At 38.3% G+C, this 20,929-nt stretch overlaps 1 protein-coding gene and 1 non-coding gene across 2 annotated transcripts; one reads left to right on the top strand and one right to left on the bottom strand.

Moving 5' to 3' along the window:
* Nucleotides 1–14,982: 14,982 nt before the first annotated feature.
* On the bottom strand, nucleotides 14,983–15,089 carry LOC133780840 (small nucleolar RNA R71). The gene has a single exon (XR_009869650.1). It is a non-coding gene; the product is annotated as a small nucleolar RNA R71 (small nucleolar RNA).
* A 2,079-nt stretch (nucleotides 15,090–17,168) lies between these two features.
* LOC133779865 (uncharacterized) lies at nucleotides 17,169–19,858 on the top strand. The gene is made up of 4 exons (XM_062219765.1): nucleotides 17,169–17,753; nucleotides 17,820–17,984; nucleotides 18,294–18,533; nucleotides 18,860–19,858. Exons 1-4 carry the CDS (start codon nucleotides 17,169–17,171, stop codon nucleotides 19,856–19,858), a joined length of 1,989 nt encoding a protein of 662 aa, XP_062075749.1.
* Nucleotides 19,859–20,929: the final 1,071 nt, after the last annotated feature.

The following is a 20,929-nucleotide window of genomic DNA, read 5'->3' as shown; positions in this document are numbered from 1 at the left end:
TCAAGCATGCGTAATCAAACCATCACATGCATAACCATAATCATGCTCATTCACAAGGGCCGAGCCCTAATCATAACCATATTCAGCAACTAGGCCAAGCCCTAATCGCATATAACACGTATTGGGTGCAGTTTTCTTACCTTAAGTCCTGAGTGAATAGCATATGACGACCCCGAGTAAGGTCTCTTCATCCCAAGCCTAACAGTTCACCCTAGTCACAACCATAACAATGAATAACTATCAGGAACGAGCTAAAAAAGGCTTCTGGATCAAGTCCTAGCCTCCAAGACCTTGCATTCTACTAACCTGGGTAGTAGAACCATTCCCGAGCCCCTAGGTTTGAGTTCCCATCTCCCAAAACCTACTTTTTCTCATTTCCCCAATTTGAGCTGTGGCACCCCCCACTAAGGGGCGCGACGCAACAAGTCAAAGAGCCCCGAGCCCAAAACCACAGGGCATGCACCGTGGCACAACTCGCCTAGCACCAAGGCGGTTCGAGGCACCTGCTAGTCCCTCTGAGTTCATAAGGGTCGTGACACCCCAAGAACAGGGCTGCGACACAACCCTGCGAACTTAGAAAACCAGCCATTTTTAGAGTCGCCAAACTTCCAAAAACCATCCCAAACACATGGTTTCACCTATTTCGACCATAAAAGTGGTCTCAGGAGCTTAGAAATACAATAAACAACTCTAGAACTCAATAGAGCATCAAAAATTCAGTAAGCTTCAAAACATTAAAACAAAACCAAGCAAAAACTCAATGAATTGAATTACCTCTAATGAAATCTGATTCCCAGCTATTTCCCTATGCTTAACAACTTCCAAATCCCCTAGCAAGCTTACTACCAAGCTGTAGAATCACAAATCCCTTCCAAAATCTCAAAAACTTAGATAGAGAGAGAGAGAGAAAAAAAATGTGTGTGTGTGAGAGAGAGATGCACTGTTTTGCTCTGCTTTCTGAGTTAATAAACTCAGTTATTTACAACTTAAGGGTCCAAAAGACCAAAATTCCCCTAGCGCTAAACTTCTCTCTCAAAGCCCACTAAGGGCAAAACCGTCATTTTACCATCCCGTTTCATAATACACTTAAAATTCCAGTTAATTCCGCTAAACCCGGTGATAACTCTATATTTTAGAGTTATTAATTGAGCTTTTGAACTTAAAATTTTAAGTGAAATAGAGTATTTGTGTTATTATTGTGTGGTTTTAGTCATTTTGTCTTTTAATTTTGTTTGTGTATTTTGTTTTAATTAATGATAACTCTTGTGGAAAATAATGGGTTTATGTTCTAAAAATGTGGTATCTATTTTGAAGGCAAAAAGAAAGGGTGCTTGGAAAGCTTAGTGAATTATTTGTGTAGAGTCCCAGAATGTTTACTTAGTTAGCTAGATAGTTCGTAGTAGTAGTAGTATTTTAGATTGTGTGGACTTTGGTTCAAACCGAGACTTAGTTGGAAACTCATACCAACAGTTATGGATTTTATAAGTTTAACCTATAGTTTAAGAATATTAATTATAACATAAGGTTTGATTAATATTGCTGGTCCTAGATATATTATTTATTATAACCTAAGGTTTAGATAGAGCCAATAAGAACATGACACTTGTCATAAGCATGAATATTAAGGAATTAAGTATTTTGATGATAAAATAAAGAAAAAGAAGCTTTAGTACCTACCAGAAACTGTTAGGGTCGTATTACGACTCGGTCAAAGCAGTTATCCCATTCAAATGATGCTGAAAAAGTTCAATTACGTGTATAAAATATTCACGTATGCCGATATATCACAGCATGGGAGCCGATATATCGCCTAACAAAGGATACGAAAAACACGTCGGCTTTGCACGGACGTACGAATGGAGGCTCGGGACTAAGGCAAAGCCGATATATTGCCATATAGGGGGCGATAAATCGCCCTTAGTGTGATCATTTTGAAACTTTTGTTTTTTAATTTAAAAATAAGCCTTAACCACTTAGACCTGCCTCTGAATGTTTTTGACTGAGTCTTAAGCCTCTGATTGACGAATATTCAAATATTTTCAATTAATATTCATTATTTTTATTCAAATCAAAAGGGGTTAGTTTCACTCCTTAACTCTATAAATAGGACCTAGTACCCATCCATTCCTCTCATTCTTCAAGCTGTGATCAAAGCCTCCAAGGTGTTAGTGTTACCATAGAGTGATAAACACTTGGGTTGGGATAGAAGCTTTATCATTCTTAAGCTTTATAAAATACTTGGGAAGTGAGGTTTAGTGTGATTTCGGTATTGAAGTTAGACCAATCCATAAGGTCAACTAAGGTATTCCTATTCTTGAAGTCCAGTTCTTTAAAATTCTTTAGTTATCGTTAGTTTCTTTTATTCATATCATAACTTTTGTTATTGGTTCTTGATTAGGTTCTTGAAACTTAAGGCCTTTATTGGTAAGAATCTTTATCAAGGTTTAGCTTCCACATTCATTCTTTATTCTTTAGAAATACTCACCATTTTTATTGTTGGTTTTAGGAGTGTTCCAAGTCCCGCATTTGTTCTCAAATATCCCAGTTTTGGTAAGGAAAATATGATAGTTTTTATATGCTTATATGTTATTATATGATTATGCTATAATATGTTATGATATGTTGTGATATATATATATATATATGAATATGTTTTTGGGGCTTATAGTTGCTTAAATAGCAAACCCCAATGTTTTTATGTTTCTTGGGGCTCATAGTTACTTAGCTAGCAAATCTCAATGTATTTTGAAGCTTATAGTTGCTTAGCTAGTAAACCCCAATGTTTACCATGTACACGGGTTAGAATTGTGATTTATGTTTATAGTATATGTTTTTCTTTGATATAGTCTTATGTCTATGTTTTATGTTATATGTGTTAGTAGATTTTTCTTGTTGGGCATTTAGAGTCCAAGAACTTTACTTTGCTAAGTTAGATAGTAGTATAATAGTAATAATAGTATTATCTTTATGACTGTGAATTTTTGGTTCAGACCGGGATTTATTTGGACACTCATAGTAGTACTTGTAGATTTTCTAAGTTTAACCTATAGTTTAGGAATATTAATTTTAACCTAAGGTTTGATTAATATGACTGATATTGAGGATAATATTTATTATACTATAAGGTTTAGATAAGAACCAATTAGATAATAGCACATGTTATGTATGGGTTATTAATGATTAAGTATTTTTGAGGATTTAATTTATTAAGGTAAAAGATTTGAATACCCTAAGGTCAGTCAGTAGCTTTGAAAACGTTAGAGGGCTTAGTCAAGGCTGTTTACTCAATTTAAATTAAGCTAAAAATGTGTAATTTCATGTTTAAATAATCAGCGTATGCCGATATATCGCAGCTATAGGGGGCGATATATCGCAGCACGAAGATACGAAAAAGATGAAATGATGCACGATTGCCTCGGGCATACTGGCCCATGCGATATATCGCCTACAGGGGCGATATATCGCCCCTCTCAACACATTTTGAAAGTTTTTGAAATCGTTCTCCATTCAAACCTTCAACCTCTTGATAAGTCCAGCACCTTTCTGAACGAGTCTTCAGCCTCTGCTGAACGATAGTTCAAATTATTTTCACTTAAAAAGCCATTATTTTTATTCAAGTTAAATGAAGATCTTTTCATTCCTAAAATCTATAAATAGGACCTAGTACCCAGCCATTTATTCATCTATTACTCTAAGTTCAGAGGCTGCAAGTTGCTAGGTGAGTGTGAGAGTGTAAACACTTGGGTTGGGAATCATAAGCTTATCAAACACTTGGGAAGTAAGGTTTTATAGCATTTCAGTTCAAGGTTTAGATTGGTCTTACAAGTCTTCAAGGTATTTCCACACTCTAGTTCATTGGTATTATTTTATTTAAGTTCTCATAGTCTTCTACTCAGCCTTCTAACCTTATTCTTTATTTTGGTTAGGAAATCTAAGAACTTGCACATAAGTTTTTGGTAAGTATATTCTCAATGGTATAGTCCTCCCATTCATTTCATTTCTTTTCTTCAATATACTCACTCTGTTACAAATGGTTTTTAGGAGTGTTCCAAAGTCCCAACTCTGTCCTCATATCCCGGTAATTTTGGTAAGGAAAATAGGATAGAATTTATATGTTATATGCTTTTATATGTTATCTTATGGTTTTTATGTTATGAAATATGTTATGTTAAGTATGTTTGTAGGCTTGGGCATATGACCTATATGACTAACAAGCCCCAAATAGATTATGGGCATATGACTTGCTTAGCTAGCAAGACCCCACTAATCGAATGGGCATATGACTTGTTTAGTCTATGGGACCCCAAGTAATAATGGTCATTATAGTATGTATGTGATATAAGTGTTATGTTATGTTTTTTATGAAATTTATGTATATGGACTATGTGTTAGATTTTTCCTTGCTGGGCATTAGGCTCACTCCTTTTTGTTTATATGTGCAGGAAAATAGTCTTAGTGGCGGGAAGGTTCTTGGAAGCTTGGAGAATGTGTATTGAGGCGGAATGGATTCAAGAGCCGAGCGTTTCGATTCGAGGATGTAGTTTTGTTTCTTATGGTTTTTACATGTATTTTTCCGCATTTTATTATGTAAATCTCTTTTTAATTATGTCATGTTTTGATTTTAAAACAATGGGATCCCATATCCTACTTGATATTTTATGTAAGTTTAACTTTTATTTTTACAAGTTTCTTAATAAAGTTATGGTCTTTTCACTTGTAAAGTTTTATTAAGGATTAGTGTTTATGTATAGTTTTCGTTAATGGTCCAAAAGTCTAGAGTAGTTGGGTCATTACAGGGCATTAGCCTCACTCCTTTTTCTTTTAGTGTGATGCAGGAAACTAGATACGGAGGTAGGAGGATTCTTGGTGGCTTCACTTTTGTATTGAGGATAAATGGAATGAATGGGCTGCGAGTCAATCGAGGATGACGTTATTTGTAGTTTTTTTTAAATTATGTTTCTATGTATTTTCTGCATTTAGTTTTGTAAACAATTTTCTTTAGTTTAAAATTATGTTTTATGTTTTAAACAATGGGTACCCATACCGTAACTTTATTTGAATTTGTAATTTCCACAATATTATGTTGAAGTTTTAATAAAGTTATTATTATTTCTTATGTATGTGTTCTTCAAAGTAATAGCTATGTTTAGTAGTTCTAATGGTCCAAGGTCTTAGAATAGTTGGGTCATTACAGTTGGTATCAGAGCAACGGTCCATTTACATGAATTTCTCCTTGATACACACGCTTAAGCTCTGAATCTAACCGCGAATGTAAGTATTTATGTTTTAGTTATTATGTTTCTGTGTTTAGCTAACGTTTTCGCCTTATGTTTTCAGTTAAGATGTGATGGAGCTTTAACATATAGCGATATCCGAGCCATTAAGGCCTTAAAAAGGATTAGAGAACCAAGAAATACAATAGGAATATTGGAAAGAATCACTCGGAGATTACTTTTATTCCATAATCAAATAGTTCATCTCCAAACAACTAAGCAAATAATGATGAAAGCTACGGAGCAATATGTTTTAGTAATTAGGCTTTTTAAAGATTTTCCTTTTGTAATTGCTGCTTTAGAAGAAATATGGGAGACAATAGATGATGAAGATGAAATACCAGTGGCGATTAGATAATTTTCTCATAATTAGGTTTACCTCTAAGATGGAATTCCAATTCACAAGATAACAAAAGAATAGAGTCTTTACGAATCTTCCCCGAGGAATTTTTTAAGCTCACAAAAATGATGATTATGAAGAGATAGATGATGATATGTTAGATGAAGGATCATATGTAGAAGATCCCAATTTTTAGAATAGACTAGTTTCTTTATTTATTTTATTTATTATTTCTGCCTTTATGATTGTGCTTAGTGAAAACAGTTTTTCCAAATTAATATCATTGTTACTTTGATGACATGTATGAGTTTGATTTTCTTTTGCAATCATAATAAATAATAAATTTAATAAATAATGACCAAGTTCAGTGAGGGTGGATACAAATCAATGAACCAGGTTCTATACTAAGAGTTAGGGGGCCATAGTAGTTGGAACGATTTTACTGATCCCAACCCTCCCTCAATATGGTTAACTTTGGAACAATGATGAGTTTCGATATCGAGAATTAAGTCATATAGGATAATTAGAAACACACTTAGAAAATAATAAAGATGGCTTATTTCTCTAAGTTTAGAAACACACCCTAATTATAAAGAAGGCTTATATAATTTTTCATAAGAAATCATAATTAGTAGGTCCGAGTTATGTTTGCTTAGATTAATTTTTGCTTTAGAGCATATTAAGGTAAGTTCTAACATGTTTTCTCGATTGTTAGAACTCTGCTAAAGATGTCGCTCAGAAGATCTGCTCGCAACAATGTTAATGTCTCCAACGCCGCTCCTGAGAGCAATGAAGCCCCTCCAGTTCGTAGAAGGGGAGTGTGTGCTAATGCCAATCGAAATGCACCGCTGCCGCTGGTTGACAACACTATAGAAATTGCAAGGCTACGACAGCAAGTTGAGGAATTACTACAGCAACAACGACAACAGGCTCAGCCTCTGCCTCCGCCGCAACCATAGCCTCAGCAAATGGCTCAAGCACCCCATCAAGTAGGTCCTTATGGGGGATGGCCAATGGAAAACTATACGCCATTCCCAGCTCAGCACATGGAGCCAATCTACGAACGATTTTGTAAGCAACACGCTCTGGACTTTGAAGGGACAACAGACCCCTTCGAGGCAGAAGAATGGCTAAGAAATATAGAGCCGATCCTATCACATATGAATCTCGGCAACGCGGATCGCATATCCTGCATTTCATCTCTGTTCAAAAAGGATGCTAGAATATGGTGGGACTTAGTTCAGCAGACCCACGATGTTGCCACCATGACTTGGACCAGATTTGTGGAGCTATTCCACAAAAAGTACTACCATTCGGCAGTCATCGCTTCAAGGGTCGAGGAGTTCGCTGGTCTGAAGCAAGGGAACTTATCAGTAGCAGAATATGCTCGATAGTTCGACCGATTTGCCAAGTTTGCACCAGAGATGGTTCCAACTGATTTTTTGAGGGTGACCAAGTTCGTTAGAGGACTTAGACCAAAGATCGAGCTAGGGGTTAAGCTAGCCAACCCGGGAAATACTACTTATGCCGATGTTATAGAAACAACAATAGAAGTGGAAAGGCTTCAGGCGAATGTTAGTAAAGAGGAGGCCAGTAAGCCTGAGCCTAAACAGCAAAGTCAACCTCAGAATGGTTGGAATAACCACAACAACAACAACAACCAGCAGTCCATCAATAGTAATGGTCAGAAGAGACGACATCTTGACAATAAGTAGTCCGACAACGATAAAAGGGCACAGACGAACAATGGAGGTAATAGGCCAGGTTATGTAGAATACCCGCAATGTGCTAAATGCCAAAAGAAACATTCTGGTGAGTGCCGTGCAAACACCAAGGGATGCTACAACTGTAATCAGGAAGGTCACCGAAAGAAAAAGTGTCCCTAGCTCAAGCCAGAGGGAAAAAGGGACGACAAGATGGTTCCTGCCAAGGTATTTGCCTTAACCCAAGGAAAAGCTGATGCTAGCAATAAAGTGGTTATAAGTCAGATTTCTATCCTCAATAATGTATGTTTGGTATTATTTTATTCGGGGGCCATTCATTCGTATATCTCGTTAGGAATGATAGAAAAATTAGGCAAACCTTGTGAAAGATTTAGAACTAGGTTTGTAACTGAGTTGCCTTCGGGCAAAGTAATTCTATCATCACGAATAGTATGAGGCGTACCGATCAAGATTGAGGATGTAGAATTAGAAGGAGACCTGATAGAACTAGAGATTAAAGACTTCGACGTGATACTGGGAATGGACTGGCTAGCAAGGCATGGCGCAACCATCGACTGCAGACGTAAGCAAGTGATATTCGAGACTCCTGACGGTCAGAGACTATGCTTTATGGGAAAGGTTTCAGGGCTACACACACCGCTTAATTCGTCACTCAAAGCTCAAAAGATGATAGAAAAAGGATGTCAAGCATTCTTAGCCAGTGTCACGGATGTGGTAAAAGAAACACCACTAAAAGTTGGAGACGTTCATATTGTAAAGGATTTTCCAGAAGTATTTCCTAATGACTTACCAGGACTGCCGCCAACTCGAGAAATTGACTTCACAATCGAACTAGTACCGGGCACCGAGCCTATCTGCAAGGCACCATATTGGATGGCACCTACCGAACTCAAGGAGTTAAAGACACAGCTACAAGAACTCCTAGATTTGGGATTCATTAGACCGAGCCATTCGCCATGGGGAGCACTGGTTCTATTTGTAAAGAAGAAGGACGGAAGTATGCGGATGTGTATAGATTACCGTGAGATGAATAAGGTGACAATTAAGAACAAATACCCGCTACCTCGGATTGACGACTTGTTTGATCAATTTCGAGGAGCGACCATGTTCTCAAAGATTGATTTACAGTCTGGGTATCATCAGCTCAAGGTACGGGAAGAAGACATTCCTAAGACAGCTTTTAGAACTCGTTATGGGCATTACAAGTTTCTAGTCATGTTTTTCGGTCTTACCAACGCTCCAGCCGAGTTTATGGATTTAATGAATAGGGTCTTTAAGGACTACTTGGATAAATTCGTCGTAGTATTCATCGATGATATCTTGGTGTACTCAAAGGATAAAGTTGAGCACGAGGAACATTTAAGATTGATGTTGTTACGACTAAAGGAGCATCAAGTTTACACCAAGTTCAAGAAGTGCGAATTTTGGCTTTCGCAAGTAGCATTTCTCGACCACATAGTATCCAAGGACAAAATTGGTGTAGACCCATCTAAAGTAGAGGCAGTGAAGAATTGGCCAAGACCAAAGAATGCATCAGAAGTAAGAAGTTTTCTGGGACTAGCAGGTTATTATCAGAGGTTTGTAGAAGGTTTTTCTAAGATAGCCATTCCACTTACTAACCTGACCCAGAAGCAGCAAAGGTACAACTGGACGGATAAGTGTGAAGAGAGTTTCCAGTTGCTTAAGGATAAGCTATGCTCGGCACCAATACTTTGTGTATCGACACCCAATGATAAGTTTGTAGTCTACTGTGATGCGTCGAAGCAAGGATTGGGTTGTGTGCTGATACAGAATGACAAGGTAATAGCCTACGCCTCAAGGCAGTTGAAGGAGTACGAGCAACGCTATCCAATGCATGATATGGAGTTGGCAGCAGTGGTCTTTGCATTAAAAATCTGGCGCCATTATCTTTATGGAGAACAGTGTGAGGTTTATACGGACCACAAAAGCTTAAAGTACTTCTTCACTCAAAATGAGCTTAACATGAGGCAGTGCAGGTGGTTAGAACTAGTAAAGGATTATGACTGTGAAATTTTATACCACCCAGGAAAGGCAAACGTAATTGTTGATGCGCTAAGTATGAAGAATTATGGAAGTCTAGCAGCATTAGCTAGAATAGAAAAATCGCTATAGCAGGAGCTGATTAATGATGGGATAGAAGTAGTCATTGGTAAATTGGCTAACTTGTCCATCTAGTCAAGTCTGTTAGAAGAAATATGGATTGTGCAAGGGCATGATGACACATTAGTAGCACATATGAATGCAGTTAAAGAAGGCAAGGCAACAAATTTCTCAATGTTAGGACAAAGGTTATTAAGATATAAGGATCGGGTATGCGTGCCAAATAATCAAGGGATTAAGGTGAAGATTTTAGAAGAAGCACACAATACCCCATACTTAGTTCACACAGGGTCGACCAATATGACTCACGGTCTTAAGGCAATGTATTGGTGGCCAGGAATGAAGAAGGATATAGCAGAGTACGTGTCTAAATGTTTGGTATGCCAGCAAGTGAAAGCAGAACATCAGCGGCCTGCAGGCTTATTACAACCACTTAGCATTCCATAATGGAAATGGGACGACATAGACATGGATTTCGTGACGGGTTTGCCTCGAACAAATAAGCAGCACGACTAGACTTGGATAATAATAGATAGATTAACAGTGTCAGCTCATTTCCTACCTGCCAAGACATCATATATAGCAGAACAATACGCAAACATTTATGTTCAAGAAATAGTAAGACTGCATGGAATCCCTAAGACAATAGTGTTCGATTGAGGGTCGGTGTTTACATCAAGGTTTTGGGGAAGCTTGCAGCAAGCCATGGGTACCAAGTTAAGTCTTAGTACAACATTTCATCCACAGACTGATGGTCAGTCCGAGCGTACCTAACAGATTTTAGAAGATATGTTGCGCGCTTGTGTACTTGATTTCGGAGGATCATGGAGTAAGTATTTGCCGCTTATAGAATTCTCCTACAACAATAGCTATCAGTCAACGATCGGGATGGCAGCCTATGAGTTGCTTTATGGAAGGAGATGTCGATCGCCGTTACATTGGGATGAAGTAGGAGAAAGGCAACTTCTTGGACCCGAAGCTGTTAGAGAAGCTCAGGATGCAGTCGCACTGATGTAGAAAGCGTATGCTTGCTGCTCAGAGCCGTGAGAAATGTTATGCGGATGCCAAGCAGTGTGATGTGGATATCTCCTATGAAAGGTGTGAAGCGGTTCAGGAAGAAAGGCAAGCTTAGTCCCAGGTTTATAGGTCCTTTTGAGATATTGAACAAAGTGGGAGCAGTTGCATATAGATTAGGCCTACCACCAGCTCTTGCAGACAGTCACAACGTGTTCCACATCTCGATGCTGCGTAGATATGTGTCAGACCCATCTCACGTCCTCAAGTAAGAAACGATAGCACTTCAGAAAGACTTGAGTTACGAGGAACAGCCAGTTAGCATCCTAGATAGAGGGATGAAGGAATTACGGTCTAAGAGTATTCCGATAGTCAAAGTCCTTTGGAGAAATCGTTCTGAACGGGAGGCAACGTGGGAGTTGGAGGAGGACATGCAAGGTCGGTATCCGGAATTGTTTGGTAAGTAAATTTTGGGGACGAAATTCTTTGTCGTAGGGGAGAATTGTAGAGTCCCAGAATGTTTACTTAGTTAGCTAGATAGTTAGTAGTATTTGTAGTATATTAGATTGCGTGGATTTTGGTTCAAACCGGGACTTAGTTGGAAACTCATAGCAACACTTATGGATTTTATAAGTTTAACCTATAGTTTAAGAATATTAATTATAACATAAGGTTTGATTAATATTGTTGGTCCTAGATATATTATTTATTATAACCTAAGGTTTAGATAGAGCCAATAAGAACATAACACTTGTCATAAGCATGATTATTAAGGAATTAAGTATTTTGATGATAAAATAAAGAGATAGACGCTTTAGTACCAGCTAGAAACTGTTAAGGTCGTATTATGACTCAGTCAAAGCAGTTATCCCATTCAAATGATGCTGAAAAAGTGCAATTACGTGTTTAAAATATTCACGTATGTCGATATATCGCAGCATGCGAGCCGATATATCGCCTAACAAAGGATACGAAAAACACGTCGGCTTTGCACGAATGTACGAACAGAGGCTCGGGACTAAGGCAGAGCCGATATATCGCCATATAGGGGGCGATATATCGTCCTTAGTGTGATTATTTTTGAAACTTTTGTTTTAGAATTTTAAAATAAGCCTTAACCACTTAGACCTGCCACTAAACGTTTTTGACTGAGTCTTAAGCCTCTGATTGATGAATATTCAAATATTTTCAATTAATATTCATTATTTTTATTCAAATCAAAAGGGGTTAGTTTCACTCCTTAACTCTATAAATAGGACCTAGTACCCAGCCATTCCTCTCATTCTTTAAGCTGTGATCAGAGCCTCCAAGGTGCTAGTGTTACCATAGAGTGATAAACACTTGGGTTGGGATAGAAGCTTTATCATTCTTAAGCTCTATAAAATACTTGGGAAGTGAGGTTTAGTGTGATTTTGGTATTGAAGTTAGACCAATCCATAAGGTCAACTATGTTATTCCTATTCTTGAAGTCCAGTTCTTTAATTTCTTTAGTTTTCTTTAGTTTCTTTTATTCATATCATAACTTTTGTTATTGGTTCTTGATTTGGTTCTTGAAACTTAAGGCTTTTCTTGGTAAGTTTCTTCTTGAAGGTTTAGCTTCCACATTCATTCTTTATTCTTTAGAAATACTCAACATTTTTATTGTTGGTTTTAGGAGTGTTCCAAGTCCCACATTTGTTCTCAAATATCCCGGTTTTGGTAAGGAAAATAAGATAGTTTTTATATGCTTATATGTTATTATATGATTATGCTATAATATGTTATGATATGTTGTGATATATATATATATATGAATATGTTTTTGGGGCTTATAGTTGCTTAAATAACAAACCCCAATGTTTTTATGTTTCTTGGGGCTCATAGTTGCTTAGCTAGCAAACCTCAATGTATTTTGAGGCTTATAGTTGCTTTGCTAGTAAACCCCAATGTTTACCATGTACATGGGTTAGAATTGTGATATATGTTTTATAGTATATGTTTTTCTTTGATATAGTCTTATGTTTATGTTTTATGTTATATGTGTTAGTAGATTTTTCAAACTGGACATTAGGCTCACTTCTTTTTCTTTTAGTGTGATGCAGGAAACTAGATACGGAGGCGGGAGGATTCTTGGTGGCTTCATTTTTGTATTGAGGATAAATGGAATGAATGGGCTGCGAGTCGATCGAGGATGACATTATTTTTAGTTTTTTTTTAAAATTATATTTCTATTTATTTTCCGCATTTAGTTTTGTAAACAATTTTCTTTAGTTTAAAATTATGTTTTATGTTTTAAACAATGGGTACCCATACCATAACTTTATTTGACTTTGTAATTTCCACAATATTATGTTGAAGTTTTAATAAAGTTATTATTATTTCTTATGTATATGTTCTTCAAAGTAATAGCTATGTCTAGTAGTTCTAATGGTCCAAGGTGTTAGAATAGTTGGGTTATTACAATGTGCAAGGAAATCATTTTGGACCTGAAATTCTGGCACTTTGTTGTAGCATCAGTCAACTTTGCTGCAACAAAGTGTGGGCAGCCAGCAACATAAAGTTTGCACACTTGGCATGTGAATAAATGAGGTGGAGAGACTTTAAGAGTGGGAGGATGAGGTGGAAAAGAGCAGAAAATGTCTGAAAAGGAGAGTGGTCCCCACGTGTAGAGAGAGAAAGAGAGGGTTTACACCCCTTTTGAGCCCAAAAAGAGAAGATATCTTCTCCAAGAAACCAACCCAGCCGCCCATCACCATTGAAAGAGTTTTCTGCACCTTTGGAGCTGAAACATCAAGAAAAAAGAAGAAGAGGAAAACCGAGGAGGAGGGAGCTAGAAGAAGAAGAAAAGTTAGAAGACAAAGAATAGAAGATCTCTATCATTTTGGCTTGTCTTTCTAAACTCTCTTTTCCTATAATTTTCTTTTTTCTCATCTTGAACTTTTGAGATAATGTTGAATATATATTGTGGTTATTTGGGTATTTTGATTATGAGCTAATATGTTTGTGTTAGGGATATTGATGAACCCTAATTGGTAATTAACCCCAAGGTATTGAATGTTTTATGCAATTTTTCTCTTGATCATTTGATCTATATTTATTATGCAAACTCTTTCTTGAGAATGATAAACTTAGGTGAGAAGCAAGCTACTTTTAATTTTGGAAGGGTTAGAATTAGTGGAAATGCTTGATTGATGCATGTTAATAATTTTGTTTATTGATTACTGGATAACTTAGGGAGATTTTATTCACCTTGCAAACTTGAAGGATTGATGCTTGAATTTATGTTCTTGAAATTAAATTTAGCATAGGAGTATGTGAATTTAATTGATGAACTTTAACATGAGCATTTGGAAAAATGGCATGTGCATTAAATTGGAAATCCTAGTTACAAGAGAACTTTGCTATGAACTTTGTTGCAACATCATGGGAAAAACTACAAATTAGGGGGATTTGATATGCCTAACTTTTATCATAATATTAATCACAATTTGTCATTTTATGGCTTAGTGTTAAAGACTTATTTTAATTCTCTTGTTTAGTTTTTTTTAGTTCAATTAATTAAATCATCAAACAAACAAAAATTAATTGTACCCCAAATTCTTTGGTGTTGATTTTTTTTACAATATTTGCTTGGCAATCCTTGAGGAGACGATAAAAAATACTTTCATTATATTACTTGTTTTGATGATTGTGCACACTTTCACACACAGGAAAATTCGCAACAAGTTTTTGGCGTGTTGCTGGGGATTGCTTAAAGTCAATTATTGTAAAGTTAATTATCTTGTAATTTGGTTTAATTTTTCTTTTGTGCTAACTTGGGTGATTCTCTTGAAAAATCCAGGTTTACATATAGTGTATGAGCGAGAATCAAGACCCTGAACTTCTTCCCATTGATCCAGAAATTGAGCGTACATTTAGAAGAATGTGAAAGATACAAAAATAAAAAAGGGAAGTAGTAGTGATGGATGCTGAGCAAGGGGCTCAACAGAGAGCCGCTCCGAGGGCAGAAAATCTATCAGGAGCTGCTCAAGGGGCGGCAAATCTAGCAGGTACCGCTCATGTTCCACCAATAAATCTAGCAGGAGCTGCTCAAGATCGAGTAGCTCAAGGGGGAGTAGCTGCTAATAATGGTCAAAATGCAGTTATTATGGCTGATGATAGAGATTGTGCTGTCAGGCAATATGCTCTCTCCCTCTTCAATGAGCTCAATCCAGGCATCGTTAGACCAGAAATTCAGGCAGCATAGTTTGAATTGAAGCCAGTCATGTTCCAGATGCTTCAAACTGTGGGCTAGTTTAGTGGGATGCCAACAGAGGATCCTCACCTTCACCTTTGCTTGTTCATTGAAGTGAGTGACTCTTTCAAGCTGCCCAGAGTGACTGAGGATGCACTGAGACTAAAGCTACTCCCATACTCCTTGAGAGACAAAGCTGGAGCTTGGTTAAACTCTTTGCCATCTGATTCTGTGAGTACTTGGCAAGAGTTGGCTGAGCGATTTTTGATGAAGTATTTTCCTCCCAATAAAAATGCCAAGCTCCGCAATGAGATTACTTCATTTCAACAACTTGATGAAGAATCTTTATATGAGGCATGGGAGCATTTTAAGGAGTTGTTGCGCAAATGCCCTCACCATGGCATTCCACATTGCATCCAGATGGAGACCTTCTATAATAGTCTCAACGCTCATACTAGAATGGTGGTTGATGTTTCAGTGAACGAGGCTCTTCTTGTTAAGTCCTATAATGAGGCATATGAAATCCTCGAGAGAATATCCAACAACAACTATCAGTGGCCCACTTCTAGATTGTCTACAGGTAGAGAGGTGGCTGGTATTCATGATGTAGGTGGCATCACTTCTTTGGCAGCCTAAGTGTCCTCTATTTCTAATATGCTAAAGACAATGAATATGGGGATGAATCAATCAATGGGGCAGTCTATGGGGATACAAATGGGCCAAATGGAGAGAATTTCTTGTGTGTATTGTGGTGAGGGTCATACTTTTGACAATTGTCCTTCCAAGTGTGTGTTACATGGGGAACCAAAATAAGAATGATCCTTATTCTAATTCCTACAACCCATCATGGAGGCAACATCCTAATTTTTCATGGAGTAATGAAGGAGCTGGCCCTAGCAATCCTTCTATGCCCCCAAGACCAAATTTTCCACTGGGTTACCCCCCATAAGCACCACAACAAAGGTCACAACAACAAGCAATGCAATCTAGCTCTCTTGAGAACATGTTGAAGGAATATATAGTGAATAATGAAGCCATGATTCAAAGCCAAGCAGCTTCATTGAGGAACTTAGAAAACCAAGTTGGGCAACTAGCTAATGAGATTAGAAATAGACCCCATGGTACACTGCCAAGTGATACCGAGAATCCAAGGAATGTGGGCAAGGAACATTGTAAAATCATCACTTTGAGGAGTGGGAAAGAGTTGGAGAAGGACAAGATAAATTCTAGGCATGAGGGTGAGCCCTCTTCAATCCAAATAAATGAGGAAATCCAAAAAGATGCTGAACTTCCTAGTACACAAAATCTGCCTCTGCCCAGAATGCTATAGGGATGCCGCAGCATTAACACCTAGAAAGTTCAATTTCAAATAGCCACCTCTATTTCCTCAACGTTTTCAGAAGCAAAAGTTGGATTCTCAATTTAAAAAGTCCCTAGACATTTTGAGGTAGCTACATATTAACATACCCCTTGTTGAAGCCCTAGAGCAAATGCTTAACTATGTGAAGTTCATGAAAGACATCCTCACAAAGAAGAGAATATTGGGGGAATTTGAGATAGTGGCTCTTACCAAGGAATGTAGCTCATTCCTGCAAAACAAGCTGCCATCAAAGATGAAAGATCCTGGTAGTTACACCATTCCATGCACCATTGGTAATTCTTATTGTGGAATGGCATTATGTGACTTAGGTGCCAGTATAAATTTGATGCCTATGTCTGTGTATAGACAATTGGGGATTGGTGAAGTCTGACCTACCACAGTGACTCTACAGCTTGCAGATAGATCTCTTGCTTATCCAGATGGGAAGATTGAGGATGTCTTGGTAAAAGTTGATAAGTTCATTTTTCTAGCTGATTTCATTGTGTTGGATTATGAGGCAGACAGGGAGATACCAATCATTCTAGGGAGGCCTTTTCTAGCTACTGGTAAAACTTTGATTGACGTGCAAAAGGGTAAACTTACTATGAGGGTTCAAGATGAGCAGGTGACTTTCAATGTTTTCAAGGCTATGAGATTTCCAGATGAAGTCAAAGAGTGTTATGTTGTTTCAGTGGTAGATTCTTTAGTTTCAAAGGAGTTAGAAAACAATTTTGATGATCCTCTAGAGAGACTCTTGATGTTTGATTCACATGCAGAGGATGAGGATGAATACTTGGCTTGGCTAGAAGCTAGTTCACAAGGATTTCATACAAGAAAGCATTTTGAATCTTTGGATTTCTCGTCGAAGTCTTTCAAGCCCCTAAACCATCAATGGAAAATCCTCTAGAGTTAGAATTAAAAGCTTTACCCTCACACTTGAGATATGCCTATTTGGGTAAGTCTTCTACCTTACTTATGATTGTTTCGGCTGAGTAAAGTATGGAGCAAGAAGAAAAGTTGCTTGATGTATTGAGGAAGTTCAAGAAGGCCATTGGGTGGACCATTGCATACATAAAGAGTATTAGTCCTTCTCTATGCATGCATAAGATTCTGTTAGAAAACAATGAAAAAAGGGTCTATTGAAGGGCAAAGAAGGCTAAATCCTATCATGAAAGAAGTGGTGAAAAAGGAGATTATCAAGTGGCTTGATGCAGGTATTATTTATCCCATCTCTGACAGTTCATGGGTCAGTCATGTCCAGTGTGTGCCAAAGAAAGGTGGGATTACAATGGTGGAGAACGAAGACAATGAGTTGATACCTACTAGAACAGTGACAGGGTGGAGAATTTTCATGTACTACAGAAAACTGAACAAGGCCACTCGAAGGGATCACTTCCCTCTTCCCTTCATTGATCAGATGTTAAACAAACTTGCAGGGAGAGAGTACTATTGTTTTCTAGATGGATACTCTGGTTATAATCAGATTACAGTCGCTCTAGAGGATCAACACAAGACAACTTTCACTTATCCCTTTGGTACTTTCGCATTTCGAAGGATGCCTTTTGGTCTATGTAACGCTCCTGCCACATTTCAGAGATGTATGATGGCTATTTTCACTGACATGGTGGAGCAGTTTCTAGAGGTATTCATGGATGACTTCTCTATTTTCGGTGATTCATATGACGATTGCTTGAGCAACTTGGCCAAGGTTCTGCAAAGATGTGAAGAAACAAACCTTGTTCTTAATTGGGAAAAATGCCATTTTATGGTTAAGGAAGGTATTGTTTTGGGATACAAGATATCAAGGCAAGGAATTGAAGTTGATCGGGCTAAGATTGAAGTTATAGAGAAACTCCCTCCTCCTACTTTGGTGAAGCATATTAGAAGCTTTCTTGGGCATGTCGGGTTCTATAGGCGATTCATAAAAGATTTCTCCAAGGTCTCTAAGCCTCTTTGAAACTTATTGGAGAAAGAGGCACCATTCCACTTTGATGAAGCATGTTTGAAAGCCTTTGAAGAGTTGAAAGAGAGATTGATTTCAGCACCAATTATTGTAGTTTCGAATTGAGACTTGCCTTTTGAATTAATGTGTGACGCTAGTGACTATGCAGTGGGAGTTGTTATGGGGCAGTGAAGAAACAAGATATTTCACACCATTTATTATGCTAGCCGTACTTTGACAGGTGCTCAATTTAATTATATAGTGATAGAAAAGGAACTCTTGGCTATTGTCTTTGCCTTTGACAAGTTTCGGGCTTATTTGGTGGGCACCAAGGTGATAGTATACACAGATCACTCCGCTATAAAGTACTTGATTGAGAAAAAGGATGCCAAGCCTTGTTTAATTAGATGGGTTCTTCTACTTCAAGAGTTTGATGTGGAAATTCAAGATAGAAAAAGAGTTGAGAATCAAGTGGCGGATCATTTGTCAAGAGTGGAAGGTGAAAAAGAATCCAATGTTCTTGTGCCCATCAAAGAGACATTTTTGGTGAGCAATTTTTTGAGGTCAACCAATCTCATGTTGTTCCTTGGTTTGTGGATTTCGCTAATTACCTGGCTAGTGGAATATTGCCTCGAGAGTTAACAAGCCAACAAAAGAAGAAGTTTTCGCATGATGTGAGGCACTATTTTTGGGAGGAGCCTTATTTGTTCAAGCAATGTGCCAATCAAATGATTAGAAGGTGTGTTCCCAAGCAAGATATGGAGGACATTTTACGCCATTTCCACTCTTCACCTTGTGGAGGGCACTTTGGTGGAAATCGTACCGCATCCAAGGTACTTCAATGTGGTTTCTTTTGGCCTTCAATGTTTAAGGACGCTTACGCTTTTGTGACGAAATGTGATAGATGCCAAATGGTGGGAAATATTTCTAGAAAGAATGAGATGCCCTTGATTAATATCCTTGAGGTTGAACTCTTTGATGTGTGGGGAATAGATTTTATGGGCCCATTTCCTCCATCTTATGGCAATGTGTACATCTTAGTTGCTGTGGACTATGTTTCAAAATCGGTGGAAACAGCTGCCTATCCCACCAATGACTCTAAAGTGGTCATGAGATTATTGCATAAGCATGTATTCACTCATTTTGGCACTCCAAGGGCAATCATAAGTGATGAAGGTACTCATTTTGTGAATAAGATGCTAGTGGGATTGTTAGCTAAGTATGATGTGAGACACAAAATAGCTACTGGTTATCACCCTCAAACAAATGGGCAAGCAGAGTTGTCAAATAGAGAGATCAAGGGAATTCTTGAGAAAGTGGTGAACCCAAACCGCAAGGATTGGTCCAAGAGATTAGATGATGCATTATGGGCCTATAGAACTGCCTTCAAAACACCATTGGGGATGTCACCTTACCGTTTGGTGTTTGGTAAAGCTTGCCACTTGCCGGTAGAGCTGGAGCACCGTGCATATTGGGCCCTTCAAACACTCAACATGGATTTGAAACTTGCAGGAGAAAAGAGAATGTTGCAGTTAAATGAATTAGAAGAGATGCGCTTATTTTCTTATGAAAATGCCAAACTTTACAAGGAGAAAACAAAAAGGTGGAACGGCAAGCATATTCACCCAAGGGTGTTTGAAGAAGGCCAGCGAGTTTTGCTCTTTAACTCACATTTGAAAATATTACCAGGCAAGCTCAAGTCAAGATGGTCAAGCCCATTCTTGGTGGTTAAGGTGTATCCTTACGGGGCGGTGGAATTGTGTGAAGAAGGCTCCGGAAGGGAATTCAAGGATAATGGCCAAAGGATCAAGCATTATTGGGGAGGTGAGGTTGAACAAAACAAGTGCTCAATCTCTTTGGAGGATCCTTGAAGAACATGTAAAAACTTGGGCTGCTGCAGAACTTGGAGATTTAATTGTAGAGCAACCCAAGCTTTATATTATGTAAATATATGTATATAATACATTTTTTTTAGACTTTGAATTTTGATGGTTTAATGTGTTTATGGTTGCAGGAAAAATGGAATAAAAAAGGGGTTGCAAAGTTTGGGTGATGTAACATCAATTATGGGCTTGCTCTCTGACTTGCTGTTGCTACAACAAATTTCTATGATGTTACAACATCGAATTTGGGCTTGCTCTCTCACTTGACTTTGCTGCAGCAAAGTTCTATGATGTTACAACATTAAAAAACAAAATTATGGGCTTGCTCTCTGACTTGCTGTTGCTGCAGCAAAGTTCTATGATGTTACAACATTAAAAAACAAAAATTTGGGATTACTCTCTAACTTGACTTTGCTACAGCAAAGTTCTATGATGTCACAACAAAGTTGTTACAACAAAGTTGTTACAACAAAGTTGTTAAAACACAAGAAGAGTAAAATTTGGGCCAAAATCTCATGCCCAAAGCCCTAGTCTATTTTTAAAACCCTAAGTTCATCATCCCTTCCCCCTTTCTCTATAATCACTCAACTGCCACCCCCACCTCCCAGCCATCTCCGCCACCCCTCGCAACCACGAACCCCATCGACCTCCCAGCTACGCCACCCACGATCTCCCAACCACCTCCCAGCCCCGATTCCCAAATGCACGACCCCTACCGTGACCAGCCGACTCACCACCTAGCCACCCACGAACTCCCCGCCATCTTCGCCTCCCACGACTCCCAACTGCGCCACCCAAACCCGTCGCCACCTAAACCCACAACTCGGATCTCACGACCCACGACCCCCCAGTTCAGACCACAAACCCATAGCCATGACCCACCTACAGCCTCCCCCAACCCACGAACCCAAACCCCCGACCCTGATATGCTAAATCGTGACCCATTTCATCCCCAACCAAGCCAAACACAGCTAATCAAGGCTACACCCAAGGCCCATTCACGACTCTCTCACTCCATCTTGGCTCTCACGTGCCCATTCACGATCCCGATTTGGTAGC

This window comes from Humulus lupulus, chromosome 5, assembly GCF_963169125.1.
Source record: "Humulus lupulus chromosome 5, drHumLupu1.1, whole genome shotgun sequence".
NCBI lineage: Eukaryota > Viridiplantae > Streptophyta > Magnoliopsida > Rosales > Cannabaceae > Humulus > Humulus lupulus.
This window is presented reverse-complemented; position numbering and strand designations above follow the sequence as displayed.